General features: G+C 40.9%; 1 protein-coding gene across 8 annotated transcripts in view; it reads right to left on the bottom strand.

Moving 5' to 3' along the window:
- Nucleotides 1-20,294, bottom strand: part of LOC135499323 (triple functional domain protein-like) — a 145,868-nt gene that overhangs the window by 15,864 nt on the left and 109,710 nt on the right. For 6 of the 8 annotated variants that reach the window (XM_064790067.1, XM_064790065.1, XM_064790064.1 and 3 more), the window contains 15 exons: nt 16,772-16,993; nt 16,058-16,120; nt 15,562-15,740; nt 13,553-13,726; nt 13,162-13,231; nt 12,262-12,444; nt 11,677-11,805; nt 11,103-11,297; nt 10,561-10,738; nt 7,558-7,603; nt 4,397-4,892; nt 3,906-4,120; nt 2,953-3,088; nt 2,454-2,672; nt 1,775-2,171 (listed from right to left, as the gene is read on the bottom strand). In XM_064790067.1, coding sequence (XP_064646137.1) covers nt 1,775-2,171; nt 2,454-2,672; nt 2,953-3,088; nt 3,906-4,120; nt 4,397-4,892; nt 7,558-7,603; nt 10,561-10,738; nt 11,103-11,297; nt 11,677-11,805; nt 12,262-12,444; nt 13,162-13,231; nt 13,553-13,726; nt 15,562-15,740; nt 16,058-16,120; nt 16,772-16,993 — 2,902 coding nt within the window. Of the gene's footprint in view, nt 1-1,774; nt 2,172-2,453; nt 2,673-2,952; nt 3,089-3,905; nt 4,121-4,396; nt 4,893-7,541; nt 7,604-10,560; nt 10,739-11,102; nt 11,298-11,676; nt 11,806-12,261; nt 12,445-13,161; nt 13,232-13,552; nt 13,727-15,561; nt 15,741-16,057; nt 16,121-16,771; nt 16,994-20,294 lie in introns of those variants that run through there. The other 2 variants (XM_064790066.1, XM_064790068.1) reach the window with 2 other exon arrangements.

Raw genomic sequence — 20,294 nt, 5'->3', positions numbered from 1 at the left:
ATAGACACTGGAATAGACGAATAACTAATAACGAAATCAGAACTCAATGTGACGTCCTAGTTTGGATCCATTCCAAGTATCAATCTTTTGTGGATTCTTAATATTCAGAGCAAGGCCATAAAAGGGATGTACTTTTTGACAATCAATTTAAGGAAATATTGTCCAACTGGTCAATTTAGAAAAGAATATATCAAAATGCCAGAATTATCGCAACCTACTTTTGATAATGAGTGTCACATTCATCAGAAAGTAAGTTGCGATAATTCTGGCATTTTGCCATTTTACCATGTTGCCCACTTCCGTTTATCATCATTGCACATAAAAAGTAACAAGGGCATAGGAATATTCTTGTGAATGCAGTCGAGTACTGGATCATATTTGTTTTACCAAGGATTTACATAATAACAAGGTAAGTGAAAGACCGCATTATATTATTTGACTAATACGATGGAAGATTTCTAAACAAAGAGCATCCAGTTAATTGTATTCCTGATATCTATAGATTTTAATAGATCGGACATGCCCCTAATGACACAACCTTGTGCACAGAACAGAAGCTGCATTGCAAATAGCAATAATACAGTAAAAACATTTGACAATTGTATAGTTTTGGAATCTCACTACTTAATACTAAAATTCTAACTGACACAGCCAAATTGAAATATTCCTCATGCATTTCCAAATGAATTTTAATTTTTTTGCAGTTTTCTGGACAACACTGAATATATCCATTTGACACAAAATTCATGAAATATTTCACTTGCAGATGCCGGTCAAAGACTCGGGTTACAACCAGCAAGTCAATATACCAACCGCCAACAGATCCCACCCCATGCAAGCTGAGGCTGGATATAGTACCATCCAACGAGGTACTATATCAAGACACAATGATGACGCAATGGTCAGTGTTGAGGTCCCTAAAATCCCAGCGATAGCTAATGCTGGATTACTCCAAGCAACCACGGGGACCTGTTACCTCAGAAATGGATATCAAGTTGGCGAAACCATACGAAACTTTCTCAAGGATGTGAACGATATCCAAAAGATACGGTACGACTGATTGGAAATCCGTCGAACATATCTGAATTTCCACAGTGCGAAGTGTCTAAAAACTCAATCAACAATAAATGTCGAACTTTACCTGAATTTTAAGTGTGAAATCCGTTGAACATATCTGAATTTCCACATTGTAAATTGTCTAAAAACTCAATCAAAATAAATGTCGAACTTTACCTGAATTTTAAATGTGAAATGTCTAAAAATTTTGAATAAATTTTGAATAAATTAAATAAATAAGTTCTATTGCCATGATACCGATACGACTGATATGACTCTGCTCATAGTCATATGACAACATCTAAGTACATGTATAATATATCACTTCCGAAGTTTGGAAATTCTGTGTATAGGCAAGTGCGGGGTTGAAAAATTGTTAAGATGAAAATAAAACTGCTTGATATCTCACTTTTTCTTTTTATCATCTGTTGTACAAAACAAATGAGATGGGAGGTGTCAAAAGAATTCGTTAGATTTAGAAATATAATTTTTGGGTCAAAAATGGTTTGACAGGTTACAGCCATACAGGAACAGAAACAGCCTGTTTAAGAGCCTATTTCATTGGGATGAAAGTTTCTTATTTTTATTTACATTTTGGGCCAGCGCTTTAACAGTCTCATCACTGAGGAGCGCTATTTAAATTTGTGACTCTTATCTTATCTTAACCACACAGGGTCAGTGTACAGATAAATATGGTTGTTTTTCTTTAAACACTTACCAGTATCTGTCGGAACTATCAACAGGTCGCTGGGATGACTAGCCTCACTGATCCCGACAGCGTTATTCGCACTGACACGGAACTGATACGTCGTCCCCGGCACAAGATCCTCGAGAATATGTGACGTATCGGGAACATAGGGCACAGCCGCTTGCCAAATTCCAACCCCCTCCTCCGTGAATTCGACAGTATATCCCTGAATATTGCAATTTCCGGTGAATTGTGGGGGCGCCCATTCTAAATGCACAGAGGTCCCGGTTTGTTCGATTATCACAGGTTGTCCTGGGGGACTAGGTTTGTCTAGGACTGAGAGGTTGGCAGAGGTGGTGATGGACCCTAGTTCGCTGGTAACTATACAGGCGTATTGTCCACTTTGGTCGGCAGTGACGTGGTGAAGCTGAAAAAATAAAATTAGGTCGATCTAAACATCAAGATTTTAATATAGTTGAATATAAGTTTGAATCTAGTTCATGCTGTGACATCGCTGTATGGAGATGACATCAAAATAGTCAGTCGCCTCGTGCTTTAGGCAGTGAGTGTCTCTGGGATTTCATTACTAGGGCTGCATCCTCAATACGTTTACACTAACTGAACACCTCAATTTCACCCCAACTGCTATGCCTTACCACAACAGACAGTTTCTAATCCTTGTTACACGAATCCGGTTAAAACTACTTACTACTAAAGTAGCTATCCCGTCTTCATTATAATTCAATTCAGTTCTCATAGAGGGCGACACGAGGCACTGATTGGGAGCTTTCCAGACGACATTGGGTCTTGGGCGACCGCACACTTGGCAGAAGAGGACGGCTGTGTCGCCCGCCTGGATGGTTTGGTCCGTGAGTGTCTGCTGGAAGCTTGGTGGCAGTTCGTAGCTTGTGTCTTGTGAGTTCAGTGACTGGTGAAGTAATGAAGAGGATTTGATAGTTTCTTGTGCAAAATAGTATGAAATGACCTGTAAGACAGCTCACAGAATCCTTCCCCTTGCTCAGTTGCTTGTAGGCATAGACCTCAACATGAATGGACAAATCTGCTTTCAAAACCTCTTGATGTTCAGGACCACTCATTGGAAAGCTTTCCATCTTTCCAAAGGAATGTACCATTATTTTCATGTAAGGAGTTAATGACACACTTAGTGAAATGTTTGTGTAAGGGAAACAATGAGGATCAAACCTCACCTTTCCAGATCCCTTTTCTTTATAGTTTTTCCCAGAGTTTCTGTCCAGAGTTCCTCCCCTGGAGTCACCCCTTTCCTTCTTTCCAGGCTTGGGCTTGTGGATTTTGGTTTTGAATGGCGACTGCCATGAGGTCTTTCTGTAATAGGATAGAAATATCTAAATCAGTGAGATATATATATATAATCATCTTTATTCATGTAAATCAAATTACATAACAAATGTGCAAAAGTGCAAGTGCAACAAGTGCAAAAAGTGATGACAAAGAAATGAAAGACCCTCCCAATCCCTACATGTAAGGCATAGACATTTACACAGGGCTACCCAGTACAGAGTACCCGCAGAATTACATTCATATTATCGATATCTATCCCCGAAAGTGAGTCTCTATACATTAAAAAATCTCTGATAACAGCAGCAGTTTGCTGCAGTCTATAAAACTCAGCCTTTAAAGGTACCTTGAAAGTTAGAGGAACGTGGTTTCTGGGTATATCTAACTCACTAGCCAAGTGTGAGTGTGTATTTGAGAGTAAACCATAGATTACCCTGGGGTTAGAAAAGGGGATTTCCCAAATGTACTTCCCTATGGTGATGCCATTCTCATGCCATCTATGTATGCGCATCAAGCAATCAGAGGATAAATCAATATTCTTCCAGTTGAGTTGTTCTCCTTTTTTGAATTTTTGAGTTTTGTTATCTGCACACTCGCTTGGGCACGAGCTGATGTTTCTCAGAGGGATAGGATCTTGTACAGGCCCCATGAGGTACTTGCAATGGAAACTGACCTAGAATGTGTATCCCCAAGCTGTGGTGCAGTTTTCCGCTCAACTCTCAACATCGTTTTTTACCATTTGGGAACCAGGGATACAAATAATCTCGCATTTACGAATCATTCCGAGGAGGTGGCAGTCGAAGTAAAGTCACTTGCCAAAGGACACAAGCGATGTGTCACTCACCTGGTCAAACTCCCCTCTCCTTCTCTGCACCCGACAATAACAAAAGCCGGGATACTTCCTTCGGCGGCGGGGGAGTGGTCGTTGGATGGGCGGTGGACGACATAGCTGTTGGGAGTGGCCGTCAGGATAAGGACGCTCTCACCCTTACTGACGGAGATCTCGTCTTCCTTAACAGCCGTGTAGTCCACGAGGACTTTAACAGTGCTTCCCTCTGCCTGAAAGTGGGAGAGTTTTCAGAAGTTTAGCAAAGAAATCAAAAGATTGAAGCCGAAGACCGTTTATTTGATCATATTGCTAAGTTGTCACTTCGTTCGGTCTACATGTTCAACATGTTCTACTTGTTCTACTTGTTCTAATTGTTTTTACACTTATTCTAAACACTCAAGTTTTTAGATAAGATACTCAAGGACCGGATGATATAGCCGAAAAAATTTAGAAATCAATAAAGAAAGAGTAATTTGGAATAATTGAAACTAATATTGATAACTTACTGGTGCAGGGTCGATGGCTTCCTGAAATCCGCTATCGGCGCTGACCTGCTGCTGCATGTGTTGTCGTTGTTGGTGTGTGTCATATCGACTGTCATCTTGGGCAAGTTCGGGCGTCGAGTGGACGTTGGCGTAAACTTCCGGCGGGCGTATCGGGCAGTCACTGCGAGAACGCCGAGTCAGAGTCCGAAAGCCGTCAAAGATGTTACGTTTCTTTTCCTGTCTTGGTGATCCATGTTTCTTCACAGGAGATGCTGTTTCATTCGGTGGCGTTGAGGGAGATTTTTCTTTCTTGGATATGGGTAGATTTAATGGGCTAGGGACGGACCGGCACCTGGTCGTATATTTCTTGTCTTTTGATTTCCCGGCCTTGGGTCCAGGTGGCGGGATACCGATCGTGTGGGGTAAGGTTGAATAATGTGGTGGCTCGTCTAAGGTGTTCAATTTTGAGTTCATGAGTTGGGTGTTTCGTGGCAAACTGCCGAATTCTGGGGCTGACCTATAAGTGAAAAAAACACCGGTTATACCCCGTCGGACTTTGGCGCGAACCTTCTTCCCACAACAAACAAAGCACACTGTGAGATTAAACACCATGGGCCCGGTTGTTCAAAAGAAGTTAAATTTCATTGATGTTAAGTTAAATATCAACGTTAAATTCCTTAACTTGGCGTTAGCTAACTTGGCGTTAAATTTGGGTTGTTCAAAACAACGTTAGGGTAAACTAACGCTAATGTTAGCAAATATTGCATCTTGGTTCACCGATGTTAGTTGCCATGGTAGGTATAGGTAATCAAGTTAAAGATAACGTTAGATTTAACTTACGGTTTTAGGTAAGTTAAATCTAACGTTAAATTTAACTTAGGGTTTTAGGTAAGTTAAATCTAACGTTAAAGATAACGCCAATGTTAGGCTAATATTGTTTGAACAACTCAAAATAAAACTTGACGTTATCTTAACGCCAAGTCAGGAATTTTAACGTTAAGTTATCTTTAAAAATGTATTTCTTCTTTTGAACAACCGGGCCCTGAAAACAAACGTGCTCACAAATCAAACAACAGTAATAGACCCAACGTAAACCTGTTCCTGACCTCATACACATTTGAAAACACTATCACAAACATAAAAGCCCATTATTCCTTTGATAATTCTTAATGTTGGAAAACAGAATCTATGAATTTTTGAGGCTCAAAGTACACTAAATCATCCCATTTGCAACTGGTCAAATTGAAGGCAGGATGGATAAAACTCAACTCTTAAAGAATGTTATTCTAAAGGAAATATTAGAGGATAAAAGCCGACATGAAATTTGCTGACAAAAGCATTTACCCTTCTATAAAGAGACCCATTTCCTTTAAGCTCCCATGGCATTCAGGAAATGGAAAGGCAATAGTTCCTTTGATGTTACTACGGTGTACACCAAGAAAATGATTTCCCCAGGAAATGATGTTATATTGTTTTAGAAGAGTTATGCCCAATCCCTACATGTACAGAAATCCTACCCCCAAATATGTGAAAAGAAGCGGAGAATTTATGTTTCAATTAAAGTTGGGGTTAGCTGAAGAAGGACAACTCAGACAAGAGAAGAAGGGATGAAATAAACACTAAATGTGTAAGGTTGGGGGGGGGGGGGGGTGGGTGGAGAAAAGTGGGTCAAAACCAAGGAGTTTGGAGAATTAAATCACGGTAAAACAAAAATGAGTTTTTTAATAGATTTAAGAATCAAGGATTTCAAAAGGAAAGACATAATGGATTTCAAGAATACTTTGAATTCTTAAGAAAATTTAAAGAGAACTGTGAGTGACATATTGAAATTTTCATTTTTTTCTGCATCCAAAATATTGGAAAATGGACTTCAGCTACTGGTATGTAAGCTTGTAGCTGCTGCACTACTGCTGATTCTAGTTAGAGCCAATTATGATGCACAATCCTGATGACTTCGTCCGTCGTCATAGCAAAGGATTGTCAAGGTAATTTATCTTTGCACTTATCAAAATAGCTACATGTATGTGGTATAAAGCAGGCATTAGTATGGACGTACAATGCTTAAAGGCGTTGCAATGCGTCCAAATGGACTAAATTCTAAATTTTATAATAATCTTTGAATTCAGCACGTTAGAAGCAAAATTGAGTTTAACAGCAGAAGCTGAAGGGGCAATTAGCATAAAGGTAAATTCATCAGGACTTCAAACCGGGAATAGCAAAGAGAAAACCATGAGAATATTATTATGAATTAATGCTCACCTTAATTCGAGAGGTGGTTAGGGGAGAGAGGATTACATTTGATTAGAAATAGCGTAACCGCACAGGAGGGGTTAATGGTCCAGTCAATTGGATTTGAAGCCGTTTTATCTGAAGGTATCTGCCTTACAACATTTTGCCGTATTACTATTAAGGCTGTGACTTTACATATTAATCAAAGATGAATTCAAACGAAACGAACAGAAGTTATACAAATGTAGGTGACCCAAGAACACTCAAAACTGAATGTAATAACTAAAACTGAACACAATTCCTCCCACCCCCCACCCTATAATAATCTTTCCAAGTGTGTCATTTTCCATGAAGCAGAAATATGAGATTTCCTTTCGTTCTGCCCCCCCCCCCCCCCGACTCAACTAGAATACTGATCATCTGAATGCCCCCCTCCCCCAAAAGGTACCAATGGGATTTTCATTCTCGCCCCCCATGGAACCAATGGGGTTAATTATTAACAATGTGCACAACCAGTTGCAGTTGCAGGAATTGATCATGACACACAACTGGAAGCTTAGAACATCAGAAGCCCTTCCTTGGGATTGCAACCAACGACTTCTGGGATTCCAGTTGTGCTTCATTCGTCAAAAAATCCAAATAGATTCCTGCAACTGCTTAACAGAGAGACAACATTTCTATTAGTTTGTGCTCCTCTAATGGAGGCCAAGGTTCATAGAGCGTCAATATGCCAACTGTATTAGTCGAGACTTTTCCAAGTTTTCATACTTAGACTAAGAGAGGGTGGCCTCCTTGCTGAGGTTCCACTGACTTAAACACGTTTGTCCGAAATGTAAACTGATTTCTCAGCTGACCTCCATGAACCTTGGGCCCGGTGCGAAAACACTGCGTGTCCGGACAACATATAAGAATATTGTAATGAAAATGGAATGCTTACACAGTGGCTTACTTACAATTCTTTCGTCAATGTTTTCTGGTATGCAATGGGTGACTGGAGGGCTGCAATGTAAACAGAGAGAGAGAAACGGTTAGACGTGTTTGGGTGAGAGGGATGAGGGTTAGTATGAACGGAATACAGTGGGGTCCTCTTTTCTGGGGGGGGGGTATGTTAACTCAGGGCCCAGTTGTTCAAAATAAGTTTGTCGCCGACGCTGGTGTTAAGTCTAAGGGCTTGATTTAAGGAGATAAGGCAAAGTTAAATAATGCCACCGTTATTGACAAAATTGTTTTGAACCGGGCCCTGGTCCTAAGTAATGGTATTGTCAGTAAAGTTTTGGTAATAATATAACCAGTTAGAAAGTGACCCACCCTTTAATTTCAAGAGTGTCAACAGTGGGCAGGTGGTGGTGGGGATTTTATCACCAATCCTAACCTTGAATTCCATCTTTCATTCCATAACTACATCAACTAACTTCTTTTTTCTGTCACTTTCTGTTATAACAAATTTTTCTGACTCAGATTTGTGCTCTACTGAAAAACCCATTTGGAGGTGACCTCTCCACTCACCATTTCAATAAATGCATTCTGCCCTCAAGTAATTTGGTACATGTACAGGCTCAATTGCAGAATCTCTTGACAAATTCCCCCAAGAAGGTCATCACTGCCAAAAGGTTCAAGGCAAACCCTTACCAAAACCTCTCCTTGAAGCGTTTGTCAGGGATTCTGCAATCAAGCCCATGCAGGTACAGACACAGGAGCTCATATTGCCCTTTTTTAAGTTGTCACATTCAAATGCAAGCAAAATACTACAGCAGAGGAGACACACGTCAAGTCAAACCTCTTGACGTTTATTTTCTATCTACACCTTTGTAGCTGTTATTTGGAGGAACTATAGTGGAATTCGTCATTTCTAACACCAGCCAATCAGATATGACAAATCATTCTGAATTTAAAGCATACGATCAGCAACAAAAATTTCAGCCATTTTCAGTTGTTTCGTTGAATTGAAAAGTGCTTGATTTTTTCCTCACCTCATTGAAACACGGTGCCCAATCGAATGACCTTACTGGTTATGGGCAAAACAGCCTCGCCCAGAATCTTTTCTCAACAATAATGCACTCCTTATACCCCTCAATTTCACCAGTCACAAAGTACTGGGCTGGCCTGTCATTTACCAGAAATCTATTCCCCACACAATTGTGACCCGTCACAGCAAAATCAGGCGCATGTTGCACAGAAGATGTGCCTAAATGACACCAGGACATAATAGAAGAAACTGATATGCTCATATTTCACAAAAGGCAGACAATAGTGAAATGAACAAACAGTCCGTCTCATCCTGCCAAGCTCAGAGCGACATGCGCCTGATTTTGCTGTGATGGGTCACAATTATGGTCACATTGACTTGGCCTCATTTGACAGCGCCATCAATGACAAATTACACCACAGTCTACAACAAAATCTATAAATAAATCATAGGGCAGAAACGCATAGTTTTCATTGTCAAACCACCATGAACAGACAGACCGACAGGCAAAAAGAGATGGTACAGACAAACACCTATAATCTTCAAAAAATAAAATAACTACAAGCAAGATTTATTAAACTAAGAACCTCAGACTATTTTCTATCGATATCTAACCAGCCACCTCAAAAACACAGAATCTCTGTGATTTTAAAAGTGCCTTAACTTAACTATCATGCCAAGAAACAAATAGTTAAATACCAAATACCAAATCAAGCGCAACATAAAATTTGCTACTTTTTACAGAAACACAGCATCTTCTTGTTCCATGTTTTATCTACTAGGGGGCACCACCACAAATGCAACTTTGTTAGTAAATTAAAGCGGGTATGCATTAGATTAGTTAAGAAACACACATTTACAACTCGCGTCACTGCAAACCTGGCATCATTCTTGAGAAAGATGCTAGTAAAGTATTTGTGCATCAAAGAAATGTATAGCAAATTGTAAACAAATGTACCTTGTGTGCTACATGCATGTAGCATTGTGTGCAATGTACATGTAACTTGTTTTGGCTGCGGCGGTTTTTGTGTTGGAACTTTAACCGCTAGGGTCGGTACAAAACTAAGCAGCAGTCAAAAGATTGGTTTGAGGTGTTCGCCAATTGAAATTGATACCTCACTATCAGTTTTGGTCGTCTCACCAACACAGCTTGGGCAGAGTTTTGTCCAAAGCCTCGACAAGGCGCCATCAGTTTGGCCTACATTTTAGCTCCATTAACTTTGAGACAATCACACCACCTCGAGTTTGGTGGCAAACGTCTAGTTCATTCAATTGAAACCTGACAAAACATTCTGGAAAGACCATCCACAGAGACTATATCAAACAGTTCATTTGCTTTACATTTCCCATGCAACTGAAATGAAGTCTGACATTATATATTTCACACATTATAAGAAATGTATTTTGATAGTATTGATGTTTTTGTGTTAACTCTATCCTTCATAACAGATTGAATTGGATATTGATATGTATGTTTATTTATTTTCATGACAATAGGTTTTGAAGAAAAAAAAGGACTTTATCCTGATAATGGATGTCAACATAAGTTCTCAGATTCAAGACTAAGTCATTTCTCAATGTCAAATCGTCAAAATCAATAACGAAACTATAAACAACAACCAACATGGAAGTTACATAAGACACTGAACCTGATAAAGGAAAGGAATATAAAACGTGGCAGATTTCTGTAAATATCGGGCGTCGGCTTCAGATCGGAAGAGGAAACAACTTCTCGAAATTGTTTTAAATTGACCACACAGCAACAGTGGCATCACTCTCAGGAACACAGCAGTTGTAGGAGGGCCAGGGTCAACCCTGAAGCACTCCAAACCTGCAGAGTTGACTGACCGAGAGGCCTACTCAACGGCCAATCCACTGCCCTTCAAGCTTGTTAAAGTGATGCTACCATTGCAATAACATATATTTTTGATCAGAAGTCCACTGAAATCTGGAGCAGACCCCCTGAACCACACAGATGACAAGCACTTACCCTTTAAAAAGTCCCCCTGCATATCTAATATCGTCTTAAGCTTGGTTATCCAGCTTTCTTTCATTTCCTCTGACTGCATTTCAAAATAATATTTCGCATCAGAACCCGGCGTTCGATCGATGATCATGATTTGCAGCGGGTTATTGGGTACCTTCTCTGACAGCGTCATTTTATTCACCTGAAAGATAATCAATTGAGTAAAGTGTCTTTCCTAAGGACAGAGAACCTTTGAAAGCGAAATTCTGAACCAAGTCTGGTGTAAGAAATGCGAAAAATCAACTGCCTGGTTTCCTGTTCTGTTGGCTCCGGGGAGAATTTCGTGCCACCTCAGTTGAGCACGGTGCCACCAACTGATGTTACTGGCCACGTGACTCGGTCAGGAGCTGCCTGAAATCAAGCGCCATGGTCATAAAACAGTAAATTTAAGTCGTTGGAGAGCTGCCGAGAATTCAATCGTCCCAGAGCAGCCGGCTTTAAAGGTCTAAAAAAACTCGAGCAGTCGCCTGGCAGCTGCTCCAATTTGATCACCCGTGTGCACTTACCTTTACACTAGCCTTATATGTATATATATAATTGACAATGTTGCCACGTTTCTTCTCAATCACCTCGCTGATTATTACGATCTGCTCGAATAAGAAGATCCGACGTTCTTTGAATTTTTGTTGCTGACCTTGAACGACCTCCGCAACCATTAACGTCTCCTGTGACAACAGTTTACCTTGAGCAGTGATTTTACCCTAGAAACAGAAGAAATTGCCATATTGTTTACATAAGTTCAAAACTATGAGCAGACGTAATTGCCCTTTCTCACACTTTTTATCATTCTTTCATAAGTTCAAAGGTACCTCAGGTACTAATCAGTTTTTGATCAAGAGTTGGAACAACTGATTCGGATTTGAAAGACGACCAAGGAAATGCTTGCTCCATTATCCCCCACATAGACATTTTTTTAACCATTTAGTTGTATGTGTGCCAGGTCCTGATTTTTAGCCACGCTACCAGGGCCGACTTCAGATAACTTTTATTGCCCAGGTTTTATATCAGAGTGTTCCTTCTCCTTGACTGGTAGCCTGCCAGAGCTCAGGAGGCCCGTCCAACCCTCCCCCCATCACTTACATTGAATCCTTGTAACCTGCCGACTTGCATCATGTCATTAGCAGCCTTCGGCACCACCTTCATCACCTGTAGTGCCTTCTCCAAGTCGCGGCAGTCCGCACCAGCCTTTTCTGAATGTTTCATTATGTCCTGCAACAATATTCGTCGAATATTTGAGATACCTGAGATTTCAGAAAAAACTTCAAAAACTACTGGTGATCATGATATTGAGTTCTTATTAGTGCTTGTCCAGGTTTCTCGCTCCGAGCGCTTTGGGATACCATATTATCACCTCATTTGAAGCTAATCCTTCATTTGTGTGTATGGTGTCTTACCATGTTCCTCAAACTATCAATTATCTTAGTCAAACTCATGTTTTTGTCACACCAGGGGCCAGGGGCACACACAGCAATTCTAACATGCTTATTTTTGGTCCAATTTTGAAAATTCAAAGATTAACAGAGAGTTGAGACAGACTTCTCTCCATACAAGCTATTGATTGTCAAGGGTATTGAATTATGGCCAGCAGCAGCAAATCTTTCAAGCCTCAAATTAAAAACCATGAGACCCCTACACAAAAAAGCTCTGGTACATCACACAACTTACACGCAATAGTAACTGGTACTTCATGATTCTCTGTACAGGCTTAATGAGTAAATCTGGAAGCGTTAATCGATGACCCATTTTGATTCGTAACTCCTCGAAGAATGTGTCTAGGTATTCCCCTACTATATATTCAGACTTAGGTTTGTTTTCACAGTATTTTACATACATATATAATCGGCGTTCCTGAAAAGAGAGAAATTGAGACATTTCATTCATTATTTCTTGACTCGTGTCTTAGAGGATGAGTCAAGACAAATCATATCGCTGTGCTGGCAAAGTGGTGTTGCTGACTGAGGTCACACTTAGAGGGAAGCCTGAGAATGATAAATTCCCCATCAAAGACAGTACATTGGCCTTTATCATCATGACGAGTGGCACTCTTCCAAAAGTGCGCAAACACAAGGTGTAACAGCATAATGGGCTTACTGTATCACAGATACCGCAGTCAAATCAATCAAAGCAATCTATAGCTTCCATTATTGAAATAGATTTTGTTTATGATCATTATATATCGAAACGGACACACCCTAGTGCATTTGTATACTTTCTACACATGGTGTGTACACTGAAGACACCCACTCAAGAACATAGCCAGACCAGCAGCAACAACACGATATTGGAGTCAGAATTTGACTTGTAACATTATGTATCTTCAGATTAGGTCGACAGAGACATCAACGCCTGTCTCCAATGAAGTCATTGGTCCACCTCTTCATGTGAGAGAGAGGGTCACCATCTGTCGTAGCCTTCGATTTTCTCTGAGGTCTCTGGTTCGTTCTTTAAGGTAAAGATGAAGAGAAGACACTCAGTTTGTCATTTTTCGTGTTTCAACCATCAAACAAACTAACCACCCAGTGCCGCTTTGAAATAAGATGGATGCCATGACTGTCCTATACTTACATATCGTACAAATATCTTTCCTAGATAGTCAGGGTCGTCTAGAATCTTCATTAATTCGACAGAGAACGTTCTGAAATGACAAGAGGTGACGCTTTAGTCATGGAATACCGGTACAAGCAGAATTCTACGATGAAGCTTTATCAAGTCTTCAGCGGGAAAGTTGCCACATTTCACTTTTGCTATAGTTGGGCTGGCGACAAAGTCTCATACGATAGTCAATTTCCATAAACTTGACGCCCATAATGACGACATCTGCTTGGCCTCTTTTCACTTTGATCTAGCCCTGGAATAGGCACAGGGTACAAGAATCTGAAATTGAGATTTGGGGTCTGACACCTCACAATCTAAAGATCGCAATTATCAGATCAATGTTTTCAAAATGGCTACTCACTCCCTATGCCAGTCGTAGATCTGATGAATATTTCCAAACACAATTTTATCTTTGCCGTTCATGTCCTCGGGTAAGTTCTCCATCTCCTTCATCTCCTTCATGTAGCCGTTGACGACGAGTCCAAGATCACGCACGTAATCTTGTTCAGTCTCGATCAACTCCTGTAGAACGTATCTGAAACAAAGCAAAAGGTATGGACATTTAGACAGAGCCATAATTCAAAAGGCAGTGATATACATCTTGTACATATAGATGCAGCTACTCAGGGCCAGTACAGCGCAACAACGGCCATCGGATGTGATCTTGGATGACTTTGGTAGAATCCAGTTGGGACGATACGAAATCGGCTGATAGATTGTGAGTGCCAGCCAAAGTGAAAAGTCATGCGGAAACCATCAGGGACAGATCAGCAATTAGGGATTTTTCTATCATTTCTATCATTGGGACATAGTTGGTATTGTAACAACACAGCAGTGGCATGCATCATGACAGAAGGAAGCCGGGATGAAACGAATGAAAACGAATATTCCAACAAACCCCTCGAGCACTGAATGACGGATTCTGATCCAAAAATAGCAGCGAGATTTTCAATCAATGTCAACAATGGAGATCAGATAGATGAAACCGGAGAAAAACAAACGGTTTCTGTCGCATGTATTGGAAGTTCATCTTTTTAATATAGATTATTGAGTTTTCAATAAAGCACTGTGAGGTATGTGCAGTGTATACATCAACATGCACCTGTACAATCTTCCTTCCCACAAGAAGATTGGCTTCAATATTTCTGTCTTGAAATAACGCTTCTGTAAGCGTAAATTGGCATCTTTTTTCCACAGAGGAGTTGCATTGTCACACTACGTTAAAACTATAAAGGTTTAAAAGGGTTGAGCTTCAGTTTGAGAAATACTCAGTGAAAACCTTCGCTACCAGAATCATCGCCAATCCAGGAACCGTTATACAAATCCATATACGCCATATATGTATTTGGAATAATTTGATTTGTATATACAGCCACCTGGGTGTGGCGTTGCTAGGTATGGATGCCTTGGAACCTATCCAGGTTTCGATCCACCTCAAAGGTTTCGAACAATCATTTGTGGATGCCTGAAGCAGGGCTGGAGAAAAACACTGCATCCTGACGCATTAGATAGAGGATCAGGTTTTCTGTGTTTGAAGGTGCACCTGTTCTATCAACTACTGGTGTGTTCTTAGCAGGAGAGTTATCGAAAATGAAATCTGGTGTCCCAAATTGCTTCTGGATGCCTTCAGCAGGGGCTGGTGAAAACTGGCGGAACCCCGACAGATTTTTGGCTATAAATGCTTGAGTGAGGACAGGCCTTTCGATTACATCATTTTCACACCGCTATACGGTGTAGGAAATTTGGCATGTCCCAAAATTAGGCCCTGAAAAAATTTCCCCAAAATAGAAAAAAAAAAAAAATTTTTTTTTTTTTTTAAAGGGGTAATTTTACCCCCTGAAGCGTTTTTTGACACCTTAAATGACCAAATCTCATCCTAAATGGCCTAATTTGATACTTTTCATCCTAAACGGATGAGTTTTCAGGTGCATGTGACAATGTCAGTCAATAAGGACGTCGATGTTCAGGCAAATTGGCACGACGAAATGTCCCCAAATTAAGCTAAAAAGAAAAAAAAACATGTCCCCAAAATAGGCTAAAAAAATACAGGGTGTAGAGGTCTCCATGTAATTGAAAGGCCTGGAGGATGCACTTTGTATAATTAAACATTCGATTGGTGCTAATTATTGACAAGTTCTTGGCTCCGGCGCGAGAAATGATTTGTAAAGCTGTGTTTGTCCAGATTATCCTCCAGCATATCAGCCAACTTCCCCTCCTTCTCGATCAACCTCTGGAACAACTTCCCCTCCTTCTCGATCAACCTCTGGAACATAGCTGTCAACATCAAAACACACTGGAGTTGATCATTTCACACTGATCATATCCAAGCCCTTCTGGCTCCCATTCGCTGGTGTTATTCAAGCCACTTACTGTCGTTTATTTTTGTATTTTTGCTCTATATCCTCCTTGGTCTGACCCTCAGGTTCAGCATTTGCCGACTGCTCCTGACTGTCCGCATGCTCCATCCGCTGCTTGACCATGTTCTCGATCTCGACTGTCAGATCTGCAGACGCACAAGCCTCAGATGGTCTGTTTGAAAGACTGGCGGACTGAAAAGAAGGAAATCTCATGTATAACATGCATGAGACACAACTTCAAAAGCAAATTTCCCAAATCCTTGATGAACATTGGCTTTCTCATTCCTTTGCCAGCATGCTCTTGTTAAAATGGGTTAGTGCAAGACGAAGCATGTTAGTCAGAAAGTGGGTGCTGAAATACGGCACACACGTCCACAGGTCACCAACCAGAAATACTCATTTTAAGTCAGTCTGACTATCGCCCTGGGTTGCTCGTGTGTGCCATACTTCAGACAGCAAGGGCTCGTGTGACTCTGCCCCCTAGTGCTACACAGAGGAATCAAATTTACCTCCTCCGCAGATTGTGCTGATCGGTCAAAATTCTCGAGTTCCATATTTTCTACCATTTGGGTCTGAAATACGTAAAAGTCCCTCATGCAAAGGTTGAGCAGGGGGGCATATATGGGCTTTTAAAAGGTTCCTACGGTTATGAAGGAGGAAGGGGTGAGGTCTTCATTAAGTCTAAATGAGTAAGGGGTAAGAGTTGTTATCAGGTTATAGTTGTTACGGTATCAAAATTGTGAGAGGGTTCGTGATTTCTCCATGTCTGAATCACTGCAGTACAGAAGCAATGAGGTGTGATCAGTGAAATATCGTATGATGTGCACCATTGCACCATTTGTTGGTTGGTAACATGAATTAAACAGTTGATTAAACACAATATTTTCCGAGGGATGATAGGTGGGGAGTTCGATTACATGGACTGCATAACCCCAAAGGGTGTATGATGCAGTCGGCATAGATCATGAGTAACCAAACTTTGACAGACTTTATTCTGATAATTGACACTTCAACAACTGCTGTGGCTCCAACCAAACGTCGCAGGGTCATCAGAGACCTTATTTCATGACCTGAACACCAGGGACTGACCTGAACACCAGGAACTGACCAACCATTGAAAACACAGTAACAGTCGACACTGGGGCACCCACGCCAGAGGCTGGCAGTGAAGTATGAATTCACTTTTACGTAGAACATGTAGGATTACTTCCTATCACACTTACCAGTTTAGCATGAACATCTTCCTGCGAGTTTGGCCGTGACGTGTTCGAGAACACGTGCGACTGGATTTGATCCATGGGTGGTGGTAGCTCCACCTCTTGAGCATCGTCGGTATCATCTAGCGCGGAGTCAGCAGTTGGCTGGTCGTTGTCCGAGGGAGGGGGTTGTGGTGGTGTTGATTTGGTTGATGAATGATGACTCTGTGATGGTGATTCAGCTCTCTCCTGGAACGATACAAACGCATTTGGTTAGAAATTTGTACGAAGATGTCACTTTAGCTGAGAATAGACTTTTGGTTCAAACTCTGATTAATACTGATGAACACCTGAAATATCATGACCTTTTCTTACAAACTCATCGACCTGGCATCGTCTAATATCCAGAAAGTGTTTTTGACCAAGCCAGAGCATTCTATAAGCTAACGAGCTTGGACTTTCACGTGTTCCGTAATATTCAAGTCATGCTCCAAAAAATGCACATGATCATTTGATGACATTGAACAAGTTCAATTTGAACAGACAATGGTTTGTCAACACCAAGTAGTTTGATTAGATCAAGACATCATGTTCTGGGTAGACCTTTGTTTTGATCAACTGTCAGTGTTGGGTGAAACTAAGGTACCAAAGTACTTTATGAGGTCAATAATGTCAACTATGTACAAGTAATGAGGAAGATGTTACGACAGTTAGTGAGTTGAAAGCAAGGCAAAGTGAAGCACTTCAGGCAGAGGCAAAAGAAACTAAGAAAGCTTGCGGGCAATCTAGAAACGACATGGAACTCAACATTTTGATGGCCGAATCATCAACCTGCCAGACTGATACGATTTTAAGGCGGTATCATTAACAACACAACACACAAATGAAACTAACCCCTGATTCAGAATCTGGTTCTGGGTCCACGGATTCTGATTCGTTCATTAACCCTTCCCCCTCATTAGATCTACTCCCAGCAGAATCCTCAGTCGGCAATTCCCGATCTCCGCCCGCCGGATCCGTATTCTTATTCCGATTCTCGTCGGTGGACTCAATTTTTTCTAACCTCGCCTCAGAATTTGCGACGCTTTTTTCCTCGCATGATTCGACACTTTTCACGATGTCGTTATGTTTCATCGGAGTGACATCCGAGGCCAAAACAAAATCACATTTTCGTACTTGGTCCTCTGAATGACACTCGGGTGACTCCGAGTCCGACTCGGGACTATATTTCTTGCGTTTGCGACAAAGACAAAACAAACTGTACAAACTGAAATCGTATCCGTATTTATAGTTCATCGTGGACGCCATCAGTCCTTGTCCAATAGAATCTCACAAGGCAATACTGGTATGCAGATTTATTTAAATTAGGACGAGTTTGATATCCTTTTTTACGATATTTTCATGGAGTTTTTATGTTGAAAACTGCAATATTCAATTGCATTCCGATGTTTCCTCTATGCAAATGATATGCAAATCGAGTCACATTATCATAAGTTCTATCCACTTCCAGGCGACCCTATGACGATCTATCTGTCAAGGAGACGTGTTTGATTTTTACATTTCACTGCCTCTTCAAATATCTTAACAAATCACACAAATTCGGGGTGGACAAGAACCATAAAAAATCAACACATGAAACTAGAACAAAAGAGGGCGTCACTGTAGTAGAGCCAAGATATAAAGGGAATGGAACGGATCTACAATTGAGCCAGAATTGCATTGAATGACAGAACAATTGCAACCCCCCTCCACAAAAATCCAGGACAATTAAAATTCTGTTGATCCTTGAAAACAGACACAATCTCTTTGGCTGACAATGACATGAATTGCAAAACAGACTCCTCCTATCGTCTGATGTGATTAAATTACACACCGATTAGCGAATGCATGAACGGAAGCAAACAAGCTCGCAAAACAACTCGCAGTACATTTGGGCCGTGAAATCTCCATCAATTAAGCTACGAGAAGAGGCAACCTGATCTTGATGATCAAACGATGAACCGCGCGTAGAGTTACACAAGACTTGCTGACGTAATTCTCCCGATCGAGCGATACCTTTGACATTATATTGCGATGTTACAACAATGTAGATATAGGATACTGTTAACCCTCTGATGACGATATCAGTATATTTGATTGTTTGATTGGATGCTTTGCTTTGTAGCACTACATTCTTCTGCAGTACTTTGAATAAGCATTCAGGGGATGTGATGTCAAACCCTCTTGAGTTAGAATGAGCATGACATGTTATTGTTGTGGATCATTTGGTCTTGGTCTTGGTGTAACATCCTGATGATACACTCAATTAGAATGAGTGCGAGTCTGAGAAGCCTTGTACCTGACTGAGAGTCTGAGAAGCCTTGTACCTGACTGAGAGTCTGAGAAGCCTTGTACCTGACTGAGAGTCTGAGAAGCCTTGTACCTGACTGAGAGTCTGAGAAGCCTTGTACCTGAGCAGGAACTATGGTGTACACTTCTTCAAATTACGATCAGAATGAAGTGACTTACCCGAGGAATGATATCGAAACAGGACCAATCAATCCCTGACCGCAGACATTTTCTTTCATGATCTTTCCCTGACAGATGCAAAAGATGATGGATAAAGGTCCCTGATTTGGTATAATTGATTCACATAAACACCTGTAGAAGTCGATGATTTCCATCACACACAATCAACGGGAGGGTATGGTAGCGACAGCATGTCACGGGATGACAGGCTCCACGGATATTAAAGACTATTCGGTGACGGGCCAGGATAAGCCGAGAGAGGTTATTGGATGTGTTACAGCCAGAGTGGAGCTTATCCTCACTCTTACAAACAGAAATCACACCCTGATATCGCAGTCTAGGCCCTCACAAAGCGTAGATAAGTGACGCCCAGCATCAAATGCGTTACATCAACCTTGGAACCATCACAAATATGGCAGCAAATAGAATTAGTTAATCTTTACAATAAGTTAATCCTGACACTGTTCCAAATATGTAACTTAGTTCACAGCTCGTTGCCATGGAAACACTCTGCGTTTTCTCCACCTGATCTTGTCGAGATACATACATATGGTTTTGACACTGGAGCTTCCAATTATGATGTATCTTCACTTCAAGTGTGCCGACTGATCAAAATACATCCAAACTGGTTCCACAGAACTAGACAAGTATGCCATGGATATGGACGACCATATTGTGCAGATACCAGGAGAATCACTGGAGCATGTTACATTCCTTCGATGGATTCCCATCAGCCGGAGCAGGCCCCAGAGGCAAAAGTAACCAATAAATGAATAACGGCTATTGGTTTCAGCAGACAGTGGTACAGGGTGTGTCGAAAAATTCAATCACCTGGATTTCCCAGTATCAGAACTAATGCCAGTTTGGCAACTACATACTTATCAAGCAGTAACTGAATAGGGAAGGGCAGAACATTGTACCGGGCATATCGAAATATCATTAAAAGAAGACTTTTTTAAAGTAATACAATTTTGATGCTCTGGCTCTCAGTAATTATATTCTCAGGACCATCTGAAGCCTTGACAGACCCTTTGCCACTTCA

This window comes from Lineus longissimus, chromosome 15 (assembly GCF_910592395.1).
Source record: "Lineus longissimus chromosome 15, tnLinLong1.2, whole genome shotgun sequence".
Taxonomy (NCBI): Eukaryota; Metazoa; Nemertea; class Pilidiophora; order Heteronemertea; family Lineidae; genus Lineus; species Lineus longissimus.
This window is presented reverse-complemented; position numbering and strand designations above follow the sequence as displayed.